Below are 27,567 nucleotides of genomic sequence, written 5' to 3'. Positions count from 1 at the left end.
AGGAAAAATCTAGATCCTCAACCTCTGCAAGTTCAAGATTCAACTCCTAATCCTAGAACTGAGGGATGCTCAGAACCTGAACCTACACCTTCACAGTCTGAGTATGAGTATGACCTACCTATTGCATTGAGAAAAGAAACCAGAGAATGTACCAAACGCCCATTGTACCCTTTAGCCAAATATGTATCATTCCAAAGATTCTCTAAATCCCATAAAAGTTTTCTAGCCAGCCTTAACACCATTCCAATTCCTAATACTCTAGCCGAGGCACTTTCTAATAAGGAGTGGAGAAAAGCCATGAGAGTGGAAATGGAAGCATTAGAAAAAAACAACACATGGGAAGTTGTGAATCTACCAAGAAACAAGAAGACGGTAGGTTGTAAATGGGTGTTCACAATTAAGTACAAATCTGATGGGTCATTAGAAAGGTACAAAGCACGCCTGGTAGCCAAGGGATATACACAGACTTATGGGGTAGATTATCAGGAGACTTTTGCCCCAGTAGCTAAAATGAATAAAGTAAGGGTGTTACTGTCATTGGCTGCTAACTATAATTGGGATTTGCAACAGTTTGATGTAAAAAATGCGTTTCTCCATGGTGATCTAGAAGAGGAGATATACATGGACATTCCACCGGGTTTTGGAGAAGGCATTAAAGGGAACAAAGTTTGTCGGTTGAAGAAAGCACTATACGGTCTCAAACAATCTCCAAGAGCATGGTTTGGAAGGTTTACGAAGGTAATGCTGAGTACAGGTTACAAGCAAAGTCAAGGTTACCACACATTGTTTATCAAACACACAGCCTCAGGGGGAGTTACTGCACTATTAGTCTATGTGGATGATATAATCGTTACTGGGAATGATAAAAAGGAGAAGGAAGCATTGAAAATCTTCCTTGCTAGAGAATTTGAGATAAAAAACTTGGGGAGACTAAAGTATTTTCTCGGAATTGAAGTTGCACATTCTAAACAAGGCATCTTTATCTCTCAACAAAAGTATGTTGTTGATCTATTGAGAGAAACAGGAAATATGGCATGTAAACCAGCTTCCACGCCTATAGATCCCAATCATAAACTTGGAGAAGCCAATGAGAATGCAAGTGTAGATAAGGAGATGTTCCAAAGACTAGTTGGAAAACTCATTTATCTTGCACATACACGGCCAGATATTGCATATGCTGTAAGTGTAATAAGTCAGTTTATGCATAATCCTAAAGAAGTTCATCTGCAGGCTGCTCATCGAATTCTGCACTATTTGAAAGCCAATCCAGGAAAAGGAATTTTATTCAGAAGAAATGGAGAACTGGCTCTTGAAGCATATACAGATGCCGATTATGCAGGATCTCCAGTAGATAGACGGTCTACTTCTGGGTACTGTACCTTCTTAGGAGGAAACGTAGTCACTTGGAGGAGTAAGAAGCAAAATGTAGTGGCTCGGTCAAGTGCAGAGGCAGAATTCTGGGCTATGGCACAAGGAGTGTGTGAATTACTCTGGTTGAAGATAATTTTAGAAGACCTGAAGATTCCACAAGATGAGCCTATGAAACTATACTGTGACAACAAGTCAGCCATCAATATTGCTCACAATCCTGTTCAACATGACAGGACGAAGCACATCGAAATTGACCGACACTTTATAAAAGAGAAACTGGACAGCAAGTTGATTTGCACTCCCTATGTGTCTACAAAAGGACAACTGGCCGATGTACTTACTAAAGGGCTCAATAGTACAGACTTTCGGAGAATTATAGCCAAGCTGGGAATGGAGGATCTCTATTCACCAGCTTGAGGGGGAGTGTTGGAAAACGTGGGGTTACTGGTTCAGATCTGAAAATAGAATTGTATATATTCCTAGGATTGTGGAAGGATTGATTTAGAAAGTTTTTCTTTTCTATTTTTGTACTTTCTATTTTCTCTTCTTTCTATTTTCTTTTCTTTCTATTTATTGCAGCAGCTTACTGTATAAATATGCCAATTGGCAATAGAATGAAACATATCAGTATTCTACCATTCCAAAACAGCTTCTTTGACTTTTTTCAGCCCAAACTCTCTCAATCCAAGATGCTGAATTTTCATTTAACTTTTTTGGTATCAAGTCTCCAAGTGATATCCATCTCCACTTCTTTGAGGTATATAAGACCTTGTAAAAACAAACCACCTTCTCCTGGATTTCATTCCAGGAATCTACCATCTCTCCTTCCACCTGGATTCTTGAAATGAAATATCTCCTCCTTCTTGCACTGGCATAAGTGTCAAAGAAAGCTGTATTTTTGTCACTTGCTTTTAACCAAATCATTCTGGATTTTCTCTCCAACTCTCCTCTTTTTTGGTATCACCTGCTTTTAACCAAATCATTCTGGATATTTGTCTCCAACTCTCCTTCCAGGAATCTGAATATCTCTTTCCCTTAATGTTGCAAGTGGTCCTCAGGCTACAACACCCTAAAGTACTTAAAGTAGAACAATACTGCCTACTCTTGATTGGCACCTCCCTGCCCCCTTCTTCCGTCCTATTCACCTCCCTTGCATATGTTTCAGACAAGGCATTTTCATATCTTTTAATCCAAGTGAGCGAGAAATTCACATTGTTGTGAGGTGTTGGATATCATAGCTTAGAAGCAGGGTATTTATAAAATTTTATCTAAATAAGGAATGCAAGTTTCAGGGTTGACTCCCTTATTCTGGTCAACTCACTCAATTTCTCTTTTCTGTCTCCCTCACTCCTATTACACCAGAAACTTTACATCTGATCTAATCAAACAGACTAGTTGGTAAGGTGGCATATCATCGTCAGCAGGTTGTACAATGACATTCTTCTTGAGCTTGATTTATGGATTATTTTTTATGTTGAAAGGATCCAAATCAGTTTGGTGATTTTTCTTATAAATTCTGTATGGACATTTTTTATCAGTAACAGAAATTTTATTAAAATTAAAAAAGCACCAAGTACAACAACCAAGAGGAGGGGTAAGCTCTCTTACCCTCCCTGAGATCAACACTATCATAAAGAGTTACAAGCAAGCCCACATAGATTGAGTCCTCCCTACCCCCTGTTTGGCTAAGACATCTGCAAATTAGTTTGCACTCCTTTTGACCCACTGAAGTCTTACTTCCATACCTCTAGAGAGCCATTTGAATTTCTTCTTTTCATTTACAAATTCCCACAGACCATTCTCTTCCTTTTCTAACCAGCCAATAACTACCTTGGAATCGCCTTCCATGATAGATTGTGGATATTTAATTCTTTTTCCCTTTTTAACACTTCCAAAGCAGCCAAAACCTCAGCCCTGAGAGAATCACCTACACCAATTGACTCAGATAAAGAGCCAACACCTGTCCTTCCTCATTCCTGAATACACCTCCAATTAGGGGTGCTCACAGTTCGGTTAACCGAACCGTGGGGTTTTTTTTGAACCGAACCAACTTGATCAGTTTTTCTAAAATCTAAACCGAAACCGAACCAATGTAACCGGTTAACCGTGGTTTGGTTTTTTGGTTTTTTTTTGCACTCAAAATTAAGAAAAAAAAGGAAACAATTACCTGGCCTAAGAGGTGGTGGAGCCGCGGAGATGAGAGATGAGAGATGAGAGAGACAGCGACAAAGCCTGGGAGGTGGTGGTCCTGGTGGAGTTGAGGCGGCGACTAGTGTCTTGGTTGGTTGTTGTAGGCGTGAGCAAAAAAAATCGGAGTTGAGGCGGCGACTGGCGTCTTGATGGTTGGCGCGACGGAGACGGAGATGACAGGCAACAGAGAGAGAAAGAGGCACAGGGAAGCATCGAAGCAAGAGGAAAACTGACCACTAGGTGAGACTTGAGAGGCCATCGGTCGGAGGACGCGCTAGAGAAAAAACTAGGAAGACGAAGAGAGTCAAGAGACAAGAATCACAAGAGAGACTGAGAGAGTGAGAAAGCCTACTGCCTATTACATTTACTGGTTTAGGTTTCCAAGAAGGGAAAATTTGAAAAGAGGAAAAACTGAAAAGGCGCCAGGCGGAGACAGACGCACGCATGTTTGTTATTGGATTTTAAAAAATAACAAATTTACATGGAGAGGTAAGGTACTAAGGTTTTACTTTTTCTTTTGGGACTTGTATGAAAATTGAAAAGGCGTCAGGCGGACAGAGTGACAGACACGCACCAATAAGGTTATTCGATTTTAAAAATAAAAATATAATATATATATATATATTATTGTATATATACACAAATCAATTCAATTAACCAAAACCGAACCGACCAGTTCGGTTAACTGATTTTTCGGTTCGGTTTTCCGGTTTTTTTTGCTCACCCCTACCTCCAATACCTGATGGCCCGGGGTTGCCTTCACTGCTTCCATCAAAGTTTAACTTTATGAACCCTTCAGATGGTGGAAACCACAAGAGATTAGAGACAGCTTTCCTAGGTGCAGATTTGGAGTAATCTGATTGGGGTATTGGTTGTTCACAATTTGTGTGAAAAAAAATCCAATTAGAAGATTTTGCTTAAGATGATTTTTTATAAGTAACTGTCCTGAATTTTGTCAAATGAATGAAGAAAAGAGTTATTAGTACAATGTGATATTTTACATCAGCTAAACCCTCCTAAAGGTGGCTAACTTTGGTTATCCACCTCCACAATGATTCATTATACATCCCCTTCCCATTGTGGTATCTGTCCCCAAAATAAATATTGTAATTTCAAACTAAATAAAAATATAAAACTTTAATTTCAAAATAAATATTTTAAAAAACCTATTATCTAAAATTAAAATACATAAGCATACCATGTAAGCATATTCAAATGAAAATTTAAAAATAAAATCAAACATATAAAAGCATTTTCAAGCATGTAAAACCCATAATTTCTTTTTTCCTCAATTGCATTACTTCAAATAGCTAATGTGATGTAAAACATCTTGCATTTTTTATTCTACGAGCCGCCTTTGTACCAAGCTCCGTGAGGAAAGGCCAAACAAATCCATATTAGGGTCTTAATTTCATAATCCTTACACAAAAATAAATGATTTTATAATGTTAATTGTCTTTTAAGAAGATATTTTACTAGATGAATGAATGAACAACATTAGCAAATAGGGGGTTCCCAAACCTTTGGTGTGCGAGCAAAAACAATTAAAAAGGCGCACACATAGGCTGAAGTGCAAGGTGCACCAGGCGCACTAGGCGTGCAACTTTTGAAAGTGTCGTGCCTAGGACCTAGGCGAGGCGCATACCTTACAATGTGCCTTGCCTGAACACCTAGGTGCACCTTTTAAATCACTGATCCAAATAGGGTGTTTGAGACATATTCCAAGGTCCAGAACACTCATAGGATAAAGTAACTTTACTGTGAAGTGAGTAATCCATAATGGTGGAGAAATCAATTCCTATATATTTTTTTTCCTTGTGGAAAGAGATAAATCACTATGTGATTATGGACTGGAAAGATCTTGACAATTCAGAGTAGAGAAGAAGGTCTAGAAGGAGGGAAAGATGAAAATGACAAGGGATGAGTAAGTATTCCTGAAGAATAAGATAGCGAATCAGAAGGAACCTCTAGCATTGGTAGTGTGGACTTAGAGGGGATAGCAGAGGTGGAGGTGGCAGATTCACTAAACACTGATGTCCTCTTCGGTGAAGGTGAAAAGAAGACAGTGGCTGACAATCCCCAAGAACAGAATGAAAATACAGGGGAGGAGGTTCCAAAGAATGAAAAAGGAAAGCAGGACACAGAAGGCGGTTCGAAACGGAGCTCAGATGAAGAGGAATACGTGCCAAATCTGGTACTAATGCAAGGTGAACGCAATGAGAGTGCAGACTCTGACCCAAAGCTTAATCGAGAGATATCGGGTGTAGAGGATTTGTACATGGAAAAAAGGTGGTCTTTCTGTTAATACCATGGAAGATAACCCAAATGACCTTTCACAGAGGAAGGCTGAACCTCTGTAGCTGTTGCTCCTGTTTTGACACCAGAAATCCTTGTTACTCCCCCTCAAGGTATGATTGTCAATTCTGTTTTGGGTACTAATATTGTCTCTGTGTCTCTTGCAGATCTGGTTCAGTCCCAGCCTCTGTCTGTTGAAGCAACGGAGTGTATAGTTAGAGGGAAGGGAGAAAGGAAAGATGGAGACAAGTATGACATGGCTAAATTACAAGAAAAGGAGCTTGGGGGAAAGATTTGGGAATTGATAAGCAATTTGCTTGAAGAGTTGAAGGAAAAAGTGATACTAGGATTGCAAAGGAGAGAGACAGAGATGGGGGGAATGCAAAGTTAAATTGGCAATTATCTGATAGAAGGGGGGATGATGAGATGGCTTAAGAAATTGGAAGGAAATCCATAGAACTGTTCACGGGCCAGGTTTCGGGCCTGAATCTACACTATGTCGGGCTCGGGCTTTGGGCCGGGCCCATTCAAATTTTGGAAAAAGATGAGCCCGATCCCAGCCCATGAACAGGTCTAAAATCCAGTAGTCCAGTTTTCTGAGAAGCTAGGTCTTCATGTGAACAGCCTAGAAGAGGTAAAATGGATGTTAGGAAGAGTTAAGAGGAGGGTAATAAGAGGAAAAGGAAGTTGAGAGACTATTTCAGATATTGAAGGTGGTCTAGAATTCAGTGGAAGAGGGCATAAAAGGAGAGGGAGTAGATAGGGTAGTGGAGGAAAGAAAGGGTAGCTAGAAGTAAAGATATGAAGATTGTCAATTGTCAGTTGGAATGTGAAGAATTTTGAAAAGATGCTAGGCTTAAAATGGAGCAAAAGGCGCAAATTTTGAAACCGCGCATGCCTTTTCAAAATGCTGTGCCTGAGGCCTAGGTGAGACACAAACCTTAAAATGTGCCTCACCTGTGCACCTAAGCGTGCCTTTTAAATTACTGGTTTCAAGAAACAAAGTTAAGTGAAATGGATGGTAGGTGGGCCATGACTATGTGAAGAATAGTTAACATATCAAGATTTAAAAGAAAATTTTCAGCAACTGCTACAGAAAAAACTATAATGTTCAACAATCAGTTGTAACTATTGACATTAAGAGAGCTAGTAATACAACAATACTCACGCACTAAGAGCACCACCTCCTTTTGCATGACCATCCATTTTGGTAACAATGACAGCACCAACTGAAACACTTTGTTTAAATGCTTGAGCCTGATCAAACGCAGCTTGACCAATACTGCTATCCATGACAAATATAACAAGATCGGGTTTCTGAATGATTTAGAAGAGACAGTTAAGTATTTGTAAAGTTCAGGAAAATTAGATAATGTACAGGAATAAAAGAACATGAAATACCGTTGCTTCAGAAACTTGACGCATTTCTTCAAAAAGAGAAGCTTCCTGTTTGTGGCGTCCACTTGTATCTACAATAATAAGATCACAATTTTCCTTCTTAAAACGCTCAACACCTTCCACTGCAATTTTCACAGGATCTGACTCCATGTAGCTGTGGACAAAACCAAACATAATGTGAACTCGGAAGAGCACAAAGAGAAGCCTGATCTAGATAAAACCAAATTACTTGGCTAAAAAAGCAAGATAAAATGAATCTGAATGTTAACATTTTCTAGATTTTTTCAAGGCCCTAGGTTGATGCATGCACACTTATTTCAGCAGAGCAGATATAAGGAACACAGAGATCACTATTAGATGGAGAACAACTTAGATGGATCATCAACTTTGAGACATTTGTAACCACCAAAAAAAAAATTTATCAGAGAAGCAAAAATCTTAGCTTACAGATTGAACAACACTTTAAGATGGATCCCAAGGTCCACTATTTTTTTTTTTTTTTGACAGCCTATCTAGAGGAGTAGTTGATTGTCCTGCATTTTATTGGGGAAATATGCCAGGACGGTATAGATTTATGTTTTCCTCTTCAAGTTCTTTTCCTTTTGAGTTTCCTACATTCTTTTTGGCTTTGGGTATTGGAATCTGTTATGTTCCTGATCAGCTTATGGAGGGAGTATGGATTCCCTTTGTTTTGATCTTCAACACTAACCAGCTAAAAGTTTGCAAAAAGAAGAAAAAACAACATAAAGAGTGATAATTTTACACTGCAGCAACAAGCCTTTGGTAAAACCATTTTACTTGGCCCCAAAGATTTTTTTTTTTTTTTTGGATAGGTTACAGAAGCATTTTATTCAACTTATAACAAAGTATACAATAATTACATCCTTGGATATACAAAGAAGCCTTGAGAGCATAGTCCATGCTATCTCTTCCCATTTAAATTACATTATAACTAAGCCCCAAAAATTTGGTTTCTATTTACCCATTGCCTAGCAAGCAAATCACCCAAACTATCAGCAGACCTTTGAACCAATATAACCTTTATTTGCATATTACTTGTTACCCATTTGAATTTTTTAATCTTGTTTCTGTATTTCCATGGAAGTCTCCTCTCATCCTGCAGCTAACTTATTACAGTCTTTGAATCTCCTTCAATTATTAATCTTTCTACATTCATTGCCACTGCCTTCTCTACTCCAAACATTGCAACCAATATTTCAGCTCCTGTTGAGTTTCCTAGACCAATTAGATACTTTCTTCATCCCTAAAGGCTCCTGCTATTCCAGATGGTCCAAGATTCCCAAGGCTGCTTCCATCAAAATTCAATTTATAACACTTCTTTCTGGATTTGTCCACGGTTTCACCCACCACTTTTTCCTTCTTTGATGAGGATCCCTCAACTGCTGTCAAACTTCTCATGATATCATCAAAGGAAAGGGATAACAAAAATAACTCCCCAGTCTTCACCCGACGATCCATCATAAACAATATACTTTCAATGAATGCCTCTTTACTTCTCTCATTATCTTCAATAAATCTAGCTTTCCTTTCCTCCCAAATAAGGGTATCAATGGATCGGTTTTGGATTGGAACCCGTCCAAACCAAACTCAATTTGGATGGATTAGACGGACCAACAAGGCATATTGAATTGGACTAGTCCAGACTTAATGGTCCAAAGTATTTATTGGATTGGATTGGACCCGGTCCATCTGTAATGAATTTATATTGGATTGGGTTGGATTGAGCCAATATCTGATCCATTGATAGGAGATAAGAACATGTGTGTCAATGGACCAGGTTTGGGCTAGAACAAATCTAAATTAAAACAAATTTGAACAGATTGGATGGTCCAGACATTGAATTGAACAGGTCCAATATATTCATTGGATTGGATTGGACCTGGTGTATTTGTAATGGACTCGCATTAGACTAGATCGGGTTGGACCAAATCCAGTCCAATTGACACCCCTACTTCCAAACAGTCCACACCAATGCTGCCCTTGTACTGTTGTACACTAGCCTCAATGATTTTGAAGGTTGTAGTAGATTAACAAAAGGAGCTAAACTTGTTCTCCATTACACTTGCAACTCTTCATGTAATGTATCAATAATACTAGGAATGGGAGCAGAGTCGGAGATTCCAGGTATAATGAATTTACCGTCCTGTAATGTGTCTACTCCAATCTTTACATCTTCCAAGTGAAAAAAGGCACCAGGAGAAAAGGAAGGGGTGGACTCAAAGAGGGTGACATCCATAGTGGTATAAAGTTTCCAAAAGGATCGTCCAAGAAAAATTCCTCAAAAAGCCATTGGTTCAAGGTTGGACCTATGAGAACCCAAAACATGGAAACACAACCAAAGACATAAAAGAGATAGAAAGAGGATTGCCAAGAAATAACGAGTGAGGATATGGCATCTGATTGATCAAATAGATAGTTTTTTGAACTGCAACACCCTAGAAATAAGTAGGAATATGTATATCAAAGAGCAAGTTTCTAGAAACTTCCAAGATGTTCAGATTTTTGCATTTCAACCACCCCATTCTGCTGAGGACTATAAGTGAAGAAATTTTGATGAGTAACACTCTGATCCACCAGATAAGACTTGTGAATTGAGGTTTCTTGCAAAGTACTCTTTTGTGGTGTCAAATTGGAAAGGATTAATTAGCTAGAATAGAGTTTAGGGAAAACAAAGGGTAGGGATTGGTTGAGTTAGGGCAAGTCTCAGGGCTAAACTGCAATAATTGCATTTTTGTCCAAAATTTATAAATACCCCTACTATATAAAAATACAAAAATACATCCTACCCACAAGTCTCTGGAATTGCTTTACATCCTTGATAATCTCACCTTGGCAATTACATAGTCTGTGGTTTGGATCAATGGGAGAGTTAGCAGGCTTAACTCCAAGTTTTCCTATATCTTGTAAGAAATCTAGGATGTATTTTCTTTGAGAAATGAAGATCCCCTTTTGTGAAAGGGCCACTTCAATTCCAAGAAAATACTTCAAGGGACTTAGATCCTTCACCTCAAATTGAGTGGCTAGGAATTCATTTAGTCTCTTAATTTCCACCTTCCAGTCGCTTGTGATCACTATGTCATCAACATACACTATCAAGGGTGCAATTTTCCCTTCTCCTTTTTTCACAAATAATGTATGATCAGCCTGACACTGTTTGTAGCCAATCTGTTGCATCGCTAGATGGAACTTGCAAAACCAAGCTCTTGGTGACTGCTTTAGTCCATACAAGGACTTCTTTAACCTGCACACTTTCTGCTCTTGGTCTTGGGCATAGAAACTAGGAGGTTGTACCATGTACACCTCTTCTTCAAGATCACCATTCAGGAAAGCATTTTTAATATCTAACTGGTGGAGATCCCAATCAAGGTTAGTAGCAAGAAAGAAAAGAACCTTAATAGAATTCATCTTAGCTACTGGAGCAAATGTCTCTACATAGTCTACTCCATACACTTGAGTAAACCTTTTTGCCACCAACCGGGCTTTATACCTTTCTACTATGCCATCTGCCATGTGCTTTACTGTAAAAACCCACTTGCACCCTATCGGTTCCTTACCCACAAGAAGATCCATTAACTCCCATGTCCCGTTTTTATGTAATGCATTTATCTCTTCTTTCATTGCATCTGTCCACTCAGGTACTGAAAGAGCCTCTGCCACATTTTTAGGTATAGGGACACTATCAATGGTAGAGAGGAAAGCATGAAAGGAGGGTGGGATGTTCTCATATGAGACAAAACGGGAGATTGGATGGTTGGTAGTACAAGACCTAACTCCCTTTGTGCAATAGGGATGTCAAGGTCATTAGCAGATGAAGAATCAATAGCAGTAGGGTCAGGAATATCAATAGGAATAATAGTACCTAGTTGGATAGGATTTGTCCCCAATCAATCTGATGATGTTGGTGGTATAGCTTCAAGTTGTTGCACAGCTTTTGAACTCGGCTGGACCTTGCGACGACGAAGGAAGACACGAAATGGAGAAGGTTCAGGCAGAGGAGGTAGTACTTGGACATGTTTCTCCTCCACCCTATTCTCCCCCTAAGGAGAAACAGAAAAGAAAGAATCACTCTCAAAGAAAGGCACATCCATAGAAGCATAGTATTTCTTGGAAACAGGGTCAAAACAATGGTAACCCTTTCGTGAAGAAGGGTAGCCAAAAATACACATAGAATAGCACAAGACTCAAGTTTACCACGGGTAGGAGACAAGTTTTGAACAAAACAACGACAACCAAACACACGAAGAGGGATAGAAAAAAGAGGAGCTTTAGGAAAGAAGAGTTGATGGAGGCCTTGTACCCTAGCAAGCCAGATGGCATGTGGTCGATGAGATAGGCAGCACATAACATAGCATCTAACCAAAAACGTTTTGGAACATTCGTGTGGATAAGCAACCCACGAGCCACTTCAAAGAGATGTCAGTTTTTCCTTTCTACAACATCATTTTGTTGAGGAGTTTTGGCACAAGAGCTACGGTGGATAGACCCACACGAAGCAAAGAACTCTATGACGTCACTGTGGAAGTACTCTCACATTGTCAGATTGGAAAATTCGAATCTCCATCTGAAACTGAGTGAATATCATGTGTTGGAAATCTTTTACAATTTCTGGCACTTCATCTCTGGACTGCATGGGATACACTCATGTATATCTGGACTAGTCATCAATAAGTGTAATGAAGTATTTATAGCCAAGCTCAGATGGTAAGGTAATAGGGCCCCAAACATCAGAGTAAACAATATGGAAGGGGAGATCAGATTTATTATTTCTTGAAGAAAAATGATTTCTACAATGTTTGCTCAACTGACAAGTTTGACATTTAAATTCAGACACTGACACTACTTTAAACAAATCTGGAAGCAAGACCTTTAGTGACTCAAAAGATAAATGACTCAAACGACTATGCCATAAATAGACCTAACTCTTACTAGACTGACTCGTAGACTCAATAACCGCAAGACTAGCTTTATTCTCCAGCATGTAAAGACCACCCACCATACAACCTCTACCAATCATCTTCCCCGAGTCCAAATCCTATGGTACACAAGAAGGGAAAAAGGACACTAAACAGTTTAATGAGTTTGTTATGCTACTGACAGAAAACAAATTTATAGGCAATTGTGGAACATGTAACACATTAGAAAGGGTAAGTCCAAAAGTAAGGGATATAGTGCCTTGACCAGCAATGGTGGAAAAAGAGCCATCAACTAATCTCACTTTGTCCCTATCAGATAAAAGGTGATAGGATTGAAAACAATTTGACTTACCAGTCATATGATTTGAGGCTCCAAAGTTAATTATCCAAGGGGAATCTTATGAATGAGAGGACACATGGAAGGTGGTTGCAAAGTTACCATTACCTGAAGTAGATGCAAAGGAAGTCGAGGCAAGAGGAGAAGAATCCATTTGGCGAATTGCCCTCCCATACAGCTCCAAATGGTCACGGAAAGAGTTAATGATATCTTCCCAGGGATCAGTTCCAGGAAGACTAGTAGGGGTAGATTGTTGCGACTTCTGATAGGCTAAGTTTGCTGTATTGAATTTTTTTTACCTTGTTGTACCGGCTTCTTATTCTGATCTGATTTCTTACTCAACTCCTGAGCCCACTTTGGCTTCCCGTGGAGGTCCCAACATGTATCCCTGGTATGTCTAGCCTTCTAACAATGAGTACACCATAACTTATCCTTATCATCCACTTTCTTCTGAAAGTCATCCTTCTTAAAAGAAGGGTTGCCTCCTATACCCACACTTCCTTTTGCCACTAAAGGAAGATCTTTACTTCCTAATATCTGAACTCTAAGAGACTCATATACTGGGTTCATCCCACTTGTAGGCCTTAGCATCAGCATCACACTTCCATTATAAATTTCGAAGGGCGAGGCGAGCCTCAAAGGGCGCCTTGTCGCCTAGGCGGCGTCTTGACAACTATGGTCAAATCTGAGTAATATGATGAGAGACTCCTTTCCCCTGCTTACAAGTAGAGGAGGCAGCTTGCAACGGGTATATTTTGGCATAGTGACATTGCTCTGAATAAGTAGATTTTGCCTGCTCCCAAACCTCAACAGCTGTTCCAGTCCACATGAATGTCTTCATGACCAGAGGCAGCATGGAAAGTAGCAGCCATGATATCACCATGCTGTTCCTGATCCCACCTATCATGCTCTGCACCCTGAGACTTTGGTTCTTTGGTTTTACCATTAATATAGCCCACCTTCCCCCTGGTGGTTATGTACAGTTTAATTCCCCTTGACGATTCTAGGTAATTGAGACCATCAAATGGTATTACAGCCATGGGGAAGCTCATATCAAATCCTCCACTCACTCCACCTTGATTGGAAGGTCCACTAGACACACTAGAATCCTCAGATGACATGATATAAAGTCTGATTTGAATTTGACAGTTCAGTTCAGTTCGGTTCAGCAACAGTCCAGCTGAGTTCAGTTCACAGTTCACAGTTCATAGTTCAGTTCGGTCAAACAACAGATCTTAGGAACACCACACACATATAAGGAGGCAATTCGGGAACTAGGTAGCCCTTAGCAAACCACTATAATTTCCCAAGAGACATTAGCAAACCACTGTCACACAATCACAGGTCATTCGGACCTACACCACCCAATTGTCTAGGTACAAGAAACAGGATCACCCAATCAACAGTTCCAAAAAAAAAACAGTGATTGCAGGTAATCCAGACCTCTAAAACCCACTTACCTGGGTACAAGAAAGGATCACACGATCCACAGGATTAAGATGACTTGCATTCACTGCATCAGAGAAGAAACTGAGAAGACTTTGTCGCACTGCTTCTAACCCCAGAAAACCTGCTCTGATACCATGTTTTCTGGGTTGAACAAATCAGAGAAATAGAAAAGAAAGGGAGAAGAAAGGGAGAAGAAAGGAAGAGAGAGAAGAGAAGGGAGATGAAGAGAATTCTGGGATCAGCCGCCAGTCATTAGTATTTATATTAGGACGCCCCAACTAATAATAAAAGAAGGTAAGATTACAAGAATGCCCCTGAGGCACTAAAGAACAGGAAAAAAAACAGAGTTAATTAATTAAAAAAGAAAACTAACTAATAGATTTCAACAGTTCCGTCTTCCACCATGGGGGTAAATTTCCCAATGAAAGAAACTTGGTGTAAGTCAATCCCTCCTAAAATTCAGGCACTTTGTTGGGAAGCTTTCCTTGGAAAGATTAACACTTGTGATATGTTGCAGAAAAGAAGGCCAAACAAGTGTCTATCCCCTCACATCTGCTTTCTATGCAAAAACAATGGTGAAACCATCTCCCATATCTTTTTATCCTGTTCTTTTGTATTTGTATTTGTATTTGGGAGCATCTTTGTTCTCTCTTTGGGTGCAGGTAGACTCCTCAGGATGTGGTGGGTCTCTTTGACCCAATCTTCTTGAGGCAGCCAAAGAAAAGGGAAGTTTTTTTTTTTTTGAGGAGTAAAAAGAAAATTTTCATTAAAAAAAGAAACTTAATACGATCATCAGAGGGTGATGAGGCAGCACCCAAAACAACAAAAGAGCATCCTCAAAAAGATGGAGATGGAAATACTACATAGACCTCAAGAGAAAACAATTACATCACAAAGCACGTTGAATCTCCAGCACTGCTCCCTTTTCTCCTAGCTGACTGGAAGAAACCTCCTTGGCCTTCTTTTCTTTAGGCTGCATTTGGTTGCAACGCAAACGCAAATATGTATACATATTTACCCATTTTTCGGTTCATGAATGCAAACACGGTTCACATTTTAAACCGTTTGTGCATTCATCTTGATTGTTTGAAATAGGTGCAAAAGTGTGAGCCCATCATTAAATGCTCCAACTATCTTATGCTCCAATTCATTAACTTTGATCAAAAAGTTAATTATCAAAAGAACACAAAATTGTATCCAAAAAATAGGTACAGTAATGCTCTCTTCTCAGAGTACAAAAGTGTCAGAAAATACATTTTTGCTCTGATAATCATTACTTTTTTACGTTTCAAACAAACGCTCGCAAACACGAACCAGGGTACATATATACCCCTATTCGGCGTTTGTAACGCAAACAAACGGAGCCTTAGCAATTCCACCCCCCCCCCCCCCTTTCCTCTTCCTCTAACCCAACAGTTGGCTTTAAAATTTCCTTGAATACCTCCATCGATTGAGTCACCACCCCTGCTGAACCTTGGGACTTGGTATATATCTTCTCCCCCTCCTTTGAGCCTTTGAGTTTCAAAACCTTTTTCTTATAAACTCTCTTATATTTGTTTGTTGGACCAGCCCTGAACAGGCCTTCTTACAATCTAGAAAAAAAAATTGTAACATGCTCTAAATATTTGCAACCTGGGCCTTCTTCAACACCTCCTCCCCCACATAACTACCAGGATTCACAAACTTCCTTTTCCTGCCCAAATCAGTTCCTAGTCTTCCACAACCACTTCAAAATTTGAGAGTCCCACGCTGCTTCCTTGTGGGCTGCACTCTCCATCTCTGTTATCACTTATCCCCCTTCAGACTAGAACCATCTCCCAAACGTCTCTCTTCAACCCTTTCACAGAGTACCTTAACATCCTCTCATTCTTTAACACTCCCTTCCTCTTTCACCCCTTCCACCACTATTCTCCCATACCTTCGACCTCTTTCTCCTTCCCCTCTTAGCCTTACAACAGCTTGGGAAGACGGAGCATTCCTCCCTCCTTGAGAAGAGTCTTCTTGAATCTCAACCCAAAAGGAGACAAAGCTTAAGACACAACCTACTTGTCGATTGAGCTCCACCCTGGTCATCTCATTTTCCCATCGCAGAGCGCATTTAAAAAACTTGCACCAGCCTGCACATCATGAGGAGCAGGCCTTCGATCCTCTTCCAACCCGTCTCGAGCGTGAACCATCCTCAAGAACACTTCTTTCTTTCTGGCACTGTCACACCTAGCAACCTTCCAGACCCATTCCTCGTTCTTCCTTCTTCAAGCTTTAGGTGGGTCTCTCCTCCTTGTAAGACTTGAAGACTTGAACTTAAAGCCTTAGATGCCCCATCTAAAGCGTCCCTCCCCACTCTCTGAACCAACTTCATTAAAGACCTTAAATGACTCTTCGAATACCTCCTCTCAAGCCACCCAGACACAGTGACCCGCCTTTTCATTTATCTCTCATCTCCTTCAACTATTGCCTCCTCCCCCCTTGCGAAATTACTTCCATACCCCTTTGTCTTTCCTCCCCATCATCTTCAACCTCCGAGAGACCTTTCATCTTCCCCTGCTTCTCAGACCTTTTCACCTGTGATTCCCTCTCAACCTCCTCTTCTTCTTCCCAGCTCTCTTCTCTCAAATTGTACCTTTTCTCAGCCCTGAAGACAGCATGTTCTTCTCCTTCTACAAAAACTCTCAAATCATAATCTTCACCCACAAATCTGAGAACCATCGAAGTTGGGATAGCAGCGGTATCTTCTATTTCCACCAGCAATCTTGCAATGTCTAATTTCTCCCACCTCCTATCTGTCATCAAATCCTAAAAACTTACTGCAGCAGTTTCCAATTGCTTTAAAAGTAAACGTACACCATGCATAAAGGGGAATTCCCAGGATTCCAATCCACAGCGCTCTCCTCCGCCCATTGTGAATCATACCCGTCGCTGGAAACCACCAACTTAATCTTAAATCAAACTCCCTATTTTTCCTCTCTTCTGCTTCCAAAGCCCACTCTGCATCTCTTCTGCTGTGGAACATAAATAAGAACAAACCTCCATTCAGTTTTCTGATACATCAAACTCTGTTCTTCCCCCATTTGGATCTCATCGAAACTTCCACTTTTTTCTTCTTCAAAATCCAGCCGACGAACCTTCCAACCAAACTCGTGTTAAGGACTTTCAGCCTCTCCATCTTCCTCGTCTGGCTCGCCTCAATCTGCATAACCTTCAGCCTCTCCACCACCAACTTCCGTGCTACATTCACCATGTTGTGGAAAGCAAAGAGAACAGCCATGTTATGGACGGTATGGGAAGAAAAGAATAGGAGGATTTTCAGTGAAAAGAGTAGAACAGAGATGGAGATCTTTGATTAAAGTGGCACATTGGGTGAAGACACTGGAGGATTTCCAAGGTTTCTCAATAAACGACATTTTGAGAACTTGGAAGGAAGTGGCACTATCAGCTCAAGCCAAGGAAAGAGTAAATATGGACTGGAGACCCCCAGAAACCAACTTTGTTAAATTCAACTTTGATGGGAGTTATATTGGTAATCAGGCTACAGCTGAACTGGGAGGGGTCTTCTGAGACATAGAAAGAAAGGTGTTAGCATTGTTTTTAGGACCATTAGCAGATGGTAGCGCATTGACAACAGAGCTGTATGCATTACTCCATGGTTTAAAATTTGCTAAGCAATTCGGATTCCACAACTTGGAGGTGGAAACAAGGTTTACAATTTCGATACAATACACCCGATACGGGGTGTATCGTATCGTATCTTTGAAAAACAAGTATGAGATACGCATAGAAATCGGGCGTCTCGTCTTTTTTCATGCGTATTGGACCCGTATAGGGGTGTATCGGGACGTATCGGTAGCGTATCGACAAAAATGATACTGCCAAAAACTGAAAAAAAAAATGGGGAAAGCAAGCTTCTTTTTCCTGAAATAATGCTTCTGTCACCCCCAAATGACTCTAAAACTCCAAACCTCATTCCTAGAGTGCTAGATTTACAAAAATTTGCAAGAAACAAGTGTGAATCGTTAATTTTTTTGAAGATTTTTCAAATTTTGAAAAAATGTGGCAAAATAGGTAAATTTTTTCCATTTTTTATAATATCTTGTGATTTCTTTTTTTTTCTTGAATGTTTAAATTTATGTTGATCTACATTTCTTACATTCGAAATCACAATTTTTTTTGTGTTATCAATAGATTTATGGAAATTACATTAAGATATTTGGGGAAAATATAAATTAACAAAAAATTTGAAAATGAATTTTTTTCTCTGCCTATAAAGACTAAATATGTTTAAGATCTACGGATTTATCTTTCATATCCATAGAGCAATTGAAATTTCTTCTTTAATATTTTTTTTATTTTTAGAATTAAAAAATAAATAATAATTAATTATATTTTATCATTTGATCACAACAATTGAATATATTATAATTCTATGGAGATCTATCATATCCACAAACCAATTGAAATTTCTTGTTTAATAATTATCTTTTATTTTTATATTTTTGGAATTAAAAAATAAACAATTAATTAATTATACTTTATCATTTGATCACAATGATTGAATACATTATAATTCTATAGATGATTTATCATATCCACAAAGCAATTGAAATTTCTTCTTTAATAACTATTTTTTAAATATATTATATAATGTTTATTTATTTTTTATAATTTTTGGAAATAAATAATTATTAATTATATTTTCACTTAGAAGTTGTACCAATGCATGTTTTATGGTTGGATAGAAGAGTTGGGTTTTTCCCATCCAATAAAATATTAAAACTTAAGAATTATAATTTATAAATTATAGTTAAGCATAGGATTTTTAATGAAATTATAATTAACTACAATATATTTCTTCATAAAACCATATATTAATTTAATGTATATACACCTCATTGAGGTCTTATATTTAGTGTTGTTGATGTATTTTTATGATTTATTATAGTATTTATAGTGCTTCCAAGCATATCTATGTGTATCTTAGTTTTTCGCCGATACGCATGTGTATCCAAGGCGTATCTCGATACGTCTCTTAAAATTGCCTTTCCGATACACTTGGTGTTTCCAATACTTTGAACCTTGGGTGGAAAGGGACACTAGTGGTCATTTCATGTAAAAGATGTAGCTCCCAAATCCCATGGATCTATACACACTTTTTAGGAAATATAAAGCATAACAAGGGATCTGAATGTTGTCTTTAAATGGGTGAAAAGATCAGCAAATGGGATGTTTTTGGCTAAACAGGGGGGATGGCTAGGCACCTAATGTTTTGGGAAAAGTTATAATTATAAAGTTGTCTTGACGGTGGAGAAAACCTCCACCTAATTGTAATACTTGAACTTGATATTAATAAAATCTCTTTTTACTGATCATATAAAAAAAAAGACTTTAAATTGTGAATGTGATGTGTCATGTCATCATGTGTGGATTTACTGATTACCACTTACTAGTAGATCTAAAGGTAGTGATTCAATGGTTGTGGCAATTAGGGATACAGACTTGGATAGCTTGGTATCTTTGCTTGCCTCCCTTCAGAATGTTTTCCTAAATCCTGCTAAGGAAGACACTAGATTTTGGACTCCTTTTACCTCTGGTACTTTTTCTTGTGCCTCGTTTTTTGAAACCCTAACTCGGCCTCCTGTCCCCTTTGGGTTGTCCTTTCCGGCTAAAGAAATTTGGAGCAGGCCTATTCCTCCTCGGTTGGCTTTTTTTGTTGGGAAATTTTCTTGGAAAGAATTAACACATTTGACTAACTTTAGAGAAAGAGGCCCAACTATTGTCTACTTCCTAATAGATGTACTCTTTGTAAAGCTGATGGGGAATCCGGATACCACCTCTTGGTCTCTTGTAAGGTTGCTAAAACTGTTTGGGAGAGGGCTTTCTCCCGCTTTGGGTGTTCTTGGTTTCCTCCGGAGAGTGTCCAAAGGTTGCTCTCTCCTTCTTTCTTCAGATGGCCTAAGAAGCGAGGGAAGACTATGTGAAGGAGTATTAGGGCAGCAGGGTGCTGGTCATTGTGGGAAGAAAGAAATTCACGTATTTTTTCAGACAAGGAAAGAACCCTGGAAGAACTGTTAGACCTAATCCTTTTAAGGGCAGCCCACTGGCTGAAATCTTTGGAGCTGTTCTTAGACTTTCCTATGAATGACTTGCTAAGAAACTGGAAAGAGATTGCTTCCACTACTAGATGCAAGAGGACTCTTTGTCCCTCTTGGTCCCCTCCCCCCTCGGGTTTCATTAAGTTGAACTTTGACGGCAGCAATGTAAGGAATCCAAGACCCTCTGGGATTGGAGGAGTTTTCAGGAATGAGGAAGGGGTTGTTATTGCTCTATTTTCTGGCCCTATTGGAGAAGGCGACTCTCTTAGGACTGAGATCTTTGCAGCGCTTGAAGGAATTCGAAGAGAAAAGGAGTTAAATGTCAGCCGATTGATCCTGGAAGGTGATTCGAAGGTGGTGGTTAACTGGTTGAAGAAAGAGGACAGTGGTTTGTGGAACTTTAACAATGAAAAGAAGCAGTTCTTATGGATGTGTAGGGACATTGAGATCCAATTCAGCTAGGTGAAGAGGAGTGCCAACTCATTTGCGGGGTTGGCCAAGCAAGGGGTGAATAGGGAGTCTGTTTTTTGGGCTAGTTTTTAATTTTTTTCTCTATGTATTCTCTTTGTATTCTGTATTTGGGAGCTAAGATATTTTATCTCCCCTCTTGTATACATTCTCCCTCTTTTCTCTTAATTTAATGAAGCTGGTGTTATTGATCCAAAAAAAAAAAAAAAATGGTTGTGGCATTGAGGCTTAATTACTTAACACAATGGAAACTTGGAGAGGTAAGTTGTCTTTTAACTTCTTTACTTGTGATATTAAATACTTTGCCAATCCTCATTGGCTTGTTCATTGTAAATGATTAATTTTTATATTGAATGTGTAATGTCATATGTTAATAGCTATGGAGACTTGGAGAGGTAAGTGCCTTCTTAACTTCTTTTGCATCTGTATTTTTGTATCTTATTTACGATATTTAAATTCTTTTGTAAATTGTATGCAAATTACAGATCTTGTCTCTCATCTTTTAACTTCTTTTATATTTGAATTGTTGATACTATGTTGTTTTAATTATTTAATTGTTTAGAATAGAAGTTAGAACTTTAGATTGCATTGTCATATCTTAATTCTTAAATGCATAAACTAAGCCTGTAACCAATTGCACTAATAATCTAAATTATCTAATAAGGCAAATAAATAAATCAGTTAATTTCATTTCAAAACTTGAACTTCAAGTCTATCTTTTTTAACAAAGATAGATGTATTGTTTTTGTATTCTTTCTGAATTTTTTAAAATTTTTATGTGTTTTTATATGTTTTTCCTTTTTTGTATTTTCTGAAAAAATTGTGCACCTTTTTCAAAAAGGTGTGTGCCTCGCCTTGCACAAGTCTTGCACTTTTTGTGTGCCTCTCGCTTTGAAAACCCTGCATGATATAATAATTGACTAATAGTGTATATAATATTACCATAATCAGTATCCAACTTCATAACTTTATCAAGCTTCTCAAGAAACACAAAACAAAATAAAAACTTTCCTGAAAGGAAACATAGAAAAAGTACCTTCCATAAAATGGAATCTTAGCTTTAGTAGCATTTTGCTTCAATTGATCAAAAGCACCAGCTCTAAATGTATCAGCACAAACTAGAGCAGGTTTCCAACCCTTCTTTTGATGATAATATGCATATTTTGTGCATGTCGTAGTTTTACCAGAACCTTGTAACAAGAGGAAATAGAATGCACTATTACAAATAGCTAAAGAATCCAAAAGAAATCTTAATGCAATGAAGTATTCAATGAATATAAAGCATTTTACAGCCCCACAAACATATCCAAGTCTGATGCTTATGTAGCCATAATAAAACATTTGGAAGCAAAAAGGCACCTTTGACTATCATAATTACCCCACGACAAGTTAGAACTGTATACCTTACTAAAGAGGGAAACCAATCATGAATGGAAAAATAAATAAAGAATACTTTACCTAAAGAAAATAATTAACAAACACTATTTATCAAAAAAATAATTAACAAAATTCTTTCAGTCAACCCTCTTAGAGAATAAAAAGCATCTTTTCACTTTTATAAAGCACTAGAACTGACCAAATAAATGACCTTGGGAAAGTAAATAGGAAGCCCGAATCACCGTGTACAGGAAACCAGCCAAGGGAGGTGAGGCATATGCAAGGGCATTAAGAAAGGATTTTGAGAAGGAGACATTAGAACACAAAGATCAAACTCCCATATTTATATACTATATACCAAGGTTTAAAATGTTGGAGTCGGTTGTCCAAATACAGGAAACATGTGGGAAATGTCAAAAGTATTCAATGGAAATATTGTAAAAACTATAGATATGGTGGAAACATTGTAAAATATGCAAAAATATAGAATGATATTTTCAGAAATGATAAAAGAAGCATAGACACACCTTTTTCAATTATTATCTTGTCCCAAATCATTAAACTAAGGTTATAGACAAAGAATATGTTTTGAAGTTATCTCGTAAACCTTAAGATTCAAAACTTTGTGATGGAATTAATTAAGCAAAACTTTAACTCATAGAAAATGTAAATGGTTGTAATAAATCAACCAAATAATCTATTACACCAAAAAAAACTAATATTTAACTTAATGTTGAAATGAATATTGACATAGCTCAAAGTGGTAATCATGTAAGTTAGGTGGGCAATAACATTGTTACTCCACATATCTATAATATTGTCACCAACTTGTGTTATAATACTATCTCTTGTACTCCATATAGTGCTAGTAGTGTTCACCCGGAAAATGTTGATTCCAGTAAAATTTTGTTTCACTACTTGTGGAAATGGAAATGAAAATATACTGTGAAAACTATCTCTTATGCTCTACATAGTGCTGATAGTGTCATTTCCAGTAAAATTTGATGTCGCTACCCATGGAAATGGAAATATGTCGTGGAAATATTAGGGAATTTAGGGACATTTTAAACCATGCATACTATACCATACCACTATTAAAAATATGAATAATGTGAAATTTTTCTTCTTCACTAAAACACCCCTATCTTAAAATTTTGTCCCTCTCTAATTTTAAGGGCATTTGAACTACTACTTTTCACCTCACTGATTACCTCTCATTAAATTTTATGTTTAAGGTATTAAATCTCATCCTCTTGTTAGACAGTATATGCCCTTACCTCCAATCAAATTGATGTATACTGAGTTTTTGAATTAATAAAATTAGATCATTATTAGGGAAATTGTCTAAAACTCACCATGAGTTTTCAGCATTTCTCTTAAACTCACCACAACTTTTCAAAATGTCTAAAAATCACCATGTCACTAACTTGACGTGAAACAGACTAACGGGTGTTAATATATTACCCTTTTAACCTTCATAGAAAAATATAAAACATATACAAAATAAATTAATGGGTGTAAATATATTACCATTTTCATATTTAGACATGAAAAAAAGGAAAATGTTCAAGAAATATTTTCAAATATAAAATACATAAAAACATAGAAATTACAAAAAATATAAAAAATTATAGAAATTGCAAACAAAATAAAAATTATTTTCAAATTATAGAAACTATAGAAATTGAAAAAAAATCAGAAAATAAAAATTGTGGAAAAACACACCAAAAATTATAGAAAAACACAGAAATTACAAATAAATAACAAAAAATACAGGAAATTTTATAGATTGTAAAAAATGGAAAATGTAAAAAACAAAAATTATAAAAAGCATTGGAAATTATAACAAAACACTAAAAATACAAAAAAAAACAAGAAAATTGAAAACTGAAAAAGACCATTTTTCCTCTAACTCGCCATTCAAGGGTAATTTGGCCATGAAAATTGTTATTTATGCTGACATGGACACCTCTGTTAAGAAGCATTAACGATGCACTAATAGAAGGTGAGTTTTGGAAAATAAAAACTTACTGACATGTGAGTTTTAAACATTTTGAAAAGTTGTAGTGAGTTTAAGGGAAATGTTGAAAACTCATGGTGAGTTGTAGACAATTTCCCTCATTATTATTTCATATTTGTGATTGGTATGTGCTTTGTGTATTACCCCTTAAATTGGGCATTAATGAGACTTATGTTAGCTTATAAACTTCTCAGCCATTAGATAGACTTGGGGAGTCTATCTTGACAACGTTGACAGAGATGTACTACCAAGGTTCAAAATTTCGATACGTATCGGGCCATATCAGCCGATACGTATCGTATCGGGGACTTCCTGATATGCCCCTACAAGGAATGTTTCGGGGTTTAATCTGGTTCAAGGGGTAGACAGGCCTTAAACCGACCCCTCTGAACCAGGTTTAAAAAAACTAAAAAAAATAGGGGAGCAAGCCCCGATACGCCCCTACCGGTGTATCGGCTGTATCAATATTTTGAACCTTGTGTACTACCGAAATGGTGGAGCAACTTGTCTTGGTTGCTAGGGTTAGACCCAAGGTACAATAAATGGGTGAAAAAAAAATGAAGGGTGAGTTGAGATTGATGAATAATACATTGTTAGAAAAGTAATATTGAAGTTGCACTTAATGGAAACTGAGAATCTGCCTATCAAGGGGCTTAACCAATGTTTATGGCCCTAATTCCTATAGAGAGAGGAATGAGATGTGGGAGGAACTATATGCAATTAAGGGGCTATGGGATGGTCCTTGGTGCCTGGGCGGGGATTTTAACGTCAATAGATTCTCTGATGAAACCAGTAATCCCCAACAGGTAATCTCAACAAGCATGAGGAAATTTAATGATTTTATTGAAGATTGTGAACTGAAGGAAATACCTTTGCTGCAAGCCAGCTACACTTGGTCCAACCTTCAGGAAACCCCTTTGTGCTCGAAGTTGGATAGATTCCTTTTTAACCTTGCCTGGGAGAATAGTTTGGAAAACTTGGTTGCTAGGGCATTACCCAGGGTCACCTCCGATCACTGTCCTATCCAAATAGGAACTGAGTCTTTTCCTATAGGACCCAAACCTTTTAGATTCGAAAATATGTGGCTTACCCATCCAGATTTTGTGAAAAAAGTGAAGGAGTGGTGGGGTGAGGAGGAGAGGGGGGTACGATGGAAGGGGATCAAGTTCCACAAGAAATTAAAAAGGTTGAGAGCCAAAATAAAAGAGTGGAATAGAGATCAGTTTGGTAGAATTGAGGAGCAAAAATTGGGCCTAATCTCTCGAATAGAGAATTTGGATGTAAAGGAATCTCACAATGGGCTGACCAAGGAGGACAGAGTGTTAAGGAGACAATTAAAAAAGGAGTTGGAAGAAATGTTATTGAGGGAAGAAATCAGTTGGAGACAAAAATCTAGACACAAGTGGATTAAGGAAGGCGATGGGAACACTAGATTCTTTCATGATTTGGCCAATGGGACACGAAGAAAGAATTTTGTGACCAAGCTAGAGATAGGAGAGGAGGTGATTACCAACCAGGATGACATAGCCAGAAAATTTGTGGACCACTTCAAATCGATTTATAGAAGGCCTTTGAGTGAGAGAACAGTTATGGAAAGGGTGGATTGGCCAAGGATTGATGAAGGAGTGGCAAGGTGGCTGGAACGGGATTTCGAGGAAGAAGAGATTAAGAAAGTTGTCTTTCTAATGGATAGATCCAAGGCTCCGGGTCTAGATGGCTTTACAATGGGTTTTTATCAAGACTGTTGAGAGGTGTTGAAAGAGGATCTAGCTGAAGTCTTTAAGGAATTTGCAGACAATCACACTATAAGCCCTGGAATTAATGCCACCTTTTTGGCCTTGATACCTAAGAAGAATGATGCCAACCACCCAAAAGATTATAGGCCTATTAGTCTGGTGACAAGCATCTATAAAATTCTGGCTAAACTGCTCTCATTGAGAATCAAAACAGTCCTCCCTACCATCATTAATGAAACTCAGGGGGCTTTCATTCAAGGGCGACAAACAATAGATCGGATCTTAATTGCGAATGAGTGTGGAGGAATTGAAAAGGTCTAGTAGGAAAGGATTCATTTGTAAATGGGATCTTGAAAAGGCCTATGATTTGGTGGACTGGGAGTTTCAATTAGAGGTTATGCGGAATGGTGGTTTTGGGGACAAGTGGTGTAGTTGGATCTTTAGGTGTATCAATACTTGTCACTACTCTATTCTAGTAAATGGTACAGTGAGGGATTTTTTTCCAGCTTGTAGGGGTGTCAGGCAAGGGGATCCACTTTCACCATTCCTTTTTACCTTAGTAGCTGATGTGATTAGTAGGATCATTACTAAGGCAGACAGCGAAGATGCCATCAGGGGTTGGAGAATAGGGAGACACCAAGTCCCCGCCACCCACCTTCAGTTTGCAGACGACCTAATGATTTTTTGTGAAGGAGGTCTTAGTGAAAAGGTAGCAAACCTAAAAGAGCTAATAAAAGGATTTGAAAGTGTCTCTAATTTGAGAATAAATCTGGAAAAGAGTTGCGTAGCAGGTATAAATTTGGAGGTAGGGGAGATCGAGGCTATTGCGGAGTGTCTTGAGTGTTCCACCTCTGCTTGGCCTATGTCATATTTAGGGCTTCCTTTAGGGGCAAATCCTAGGGAGAGTAGATTTTGGACCCTAGTGTTAGAAAAAATTGAGAAGAGATTAGTCTCTTAGAAGAGGAACTATATCTCTTTAGGAGGAAGAATTACCCCAATAAGAGCTACCTTGGCTAACTTACCTACCTATTATTTGTTTGTCTTTAGGATACCAGTTAGGGAAGTAGGAAGCTGGAGAAGTTGATGAGAGACTTCTTATGGGAGCCGGGACAAGAGAAAAATGATCACTTGGTTAATTGGGAAATTGTGTGCAGAAGTAAAGAAGAGGGGGGTTTGGGAATTGGAAGGGTAATTAGAAAGAATCAAGCTCTGTTAGGGAAATGGTTGTGGAGATGGCCTTTGGAAAGAGAGAGATTGTGGCATGAGGTGGTGGGAAGCATTTATGGGAGGTCAGAGAATGGATGGGATGTTGGTGTATCAAGGCAAGCTAATCTAGCAGTACCTTGGAAGGCTATTCACAACACCCTTCCTCAATTCCTCAATTTTATCAGGTATGAAGTTTGTTCTGGCAACTCTATCCTTTTTTGGGAGGATATTTGGGTAGGAGACTCACCGTTAAAGGTTTTGTTCCCCTTGCTTTTTTCTATTTCTTTGTACAAAAAAGAGGTGGTCTCAAAATTTGTCTCACCCTTGGGAACACCCTTAGATCCTACTTGGGATTTTGGTTTTCGTAGAGGACTTAGGGATGCTGAAATTGAGTCTCTTTCTTTTTTGCTTGGGTGTCTTAATCAGGTTTGTTTGGATCCCTCCAAGCCAAATAAGAGGGTTTGGACTCCTAGACCCAATGGAACCTTCACTTGTGCTTCTTTTTTCAAGTCCATCTCTCAACTTTCTACTCACCAACCCTTTCCGTCAAAAGAAATTTGGTGTAGGCCAATCCCCCCAAAAATTATGGCTTTTTGTTGGGAAATTTTCCATGGGAAAGTAAACACTTTAGACAACCTACAAAAGAGAAGACCTTTTCTCTGTATTTCTCCTAATTGGTGTATCCTCTGTAGAGCTCACG

The 27,567-nt window shown here is 38.3% G+C and overlaps 1 protein-coding gene across 2 annotated transcripts in view; it reads right to left on the bottom strand.

Annotated features, from left to right (window-relative positions):
- Positions 1-27,567, bottom strand: part of LOC104599194 (signal recognition particle subunit SRP54 2-like) — an 86,705-nt gene that overhangs the window by 34,807 nt on the left and 24,331 nt on the right. For both annotated transcript variants that reach the window (XM_010261628.3, XM_088898284.1), the window contains exons 3-5: positions 21,565-21,718; positions 7,258-7,408; positions 7,025-7,173 (exon numbers count right to left, since the gene is read on the bottom strand). In XM_010261628.3, the coding sequence (XP_010259930.1) occupies positions 7,025-7,173; positions 7,258-7,408; positions 21,565-21,718 (454 nt within the window). The remainder of the gene's footprint in view (positions 1-7,024; positions 7,174-7,257; positions 7,409-21,564; positions 21,719-27,567) is intronic.

The sequence above is a fragment of the Nelumbo nucifera genome, chromosome 2 (assembly GCF_055504915.1).
Source record: "Nelumbo nucifera cultivar China Antique chromosome 2, China Antique-T2T, whole genome shotgun sequence".
In the NCBI taxonomy this organism is placed as follows: domain Eukaryota; kingdom Viridiplantae; phylum Streptophyta; class Magnoliopsida; order Proteales; family Nelumbonaceae; genus Nelumbo; species Nelumbo nucifera.
This window is presented reverse-complemented; position numbering and strand designations above follow the sequence as displayed.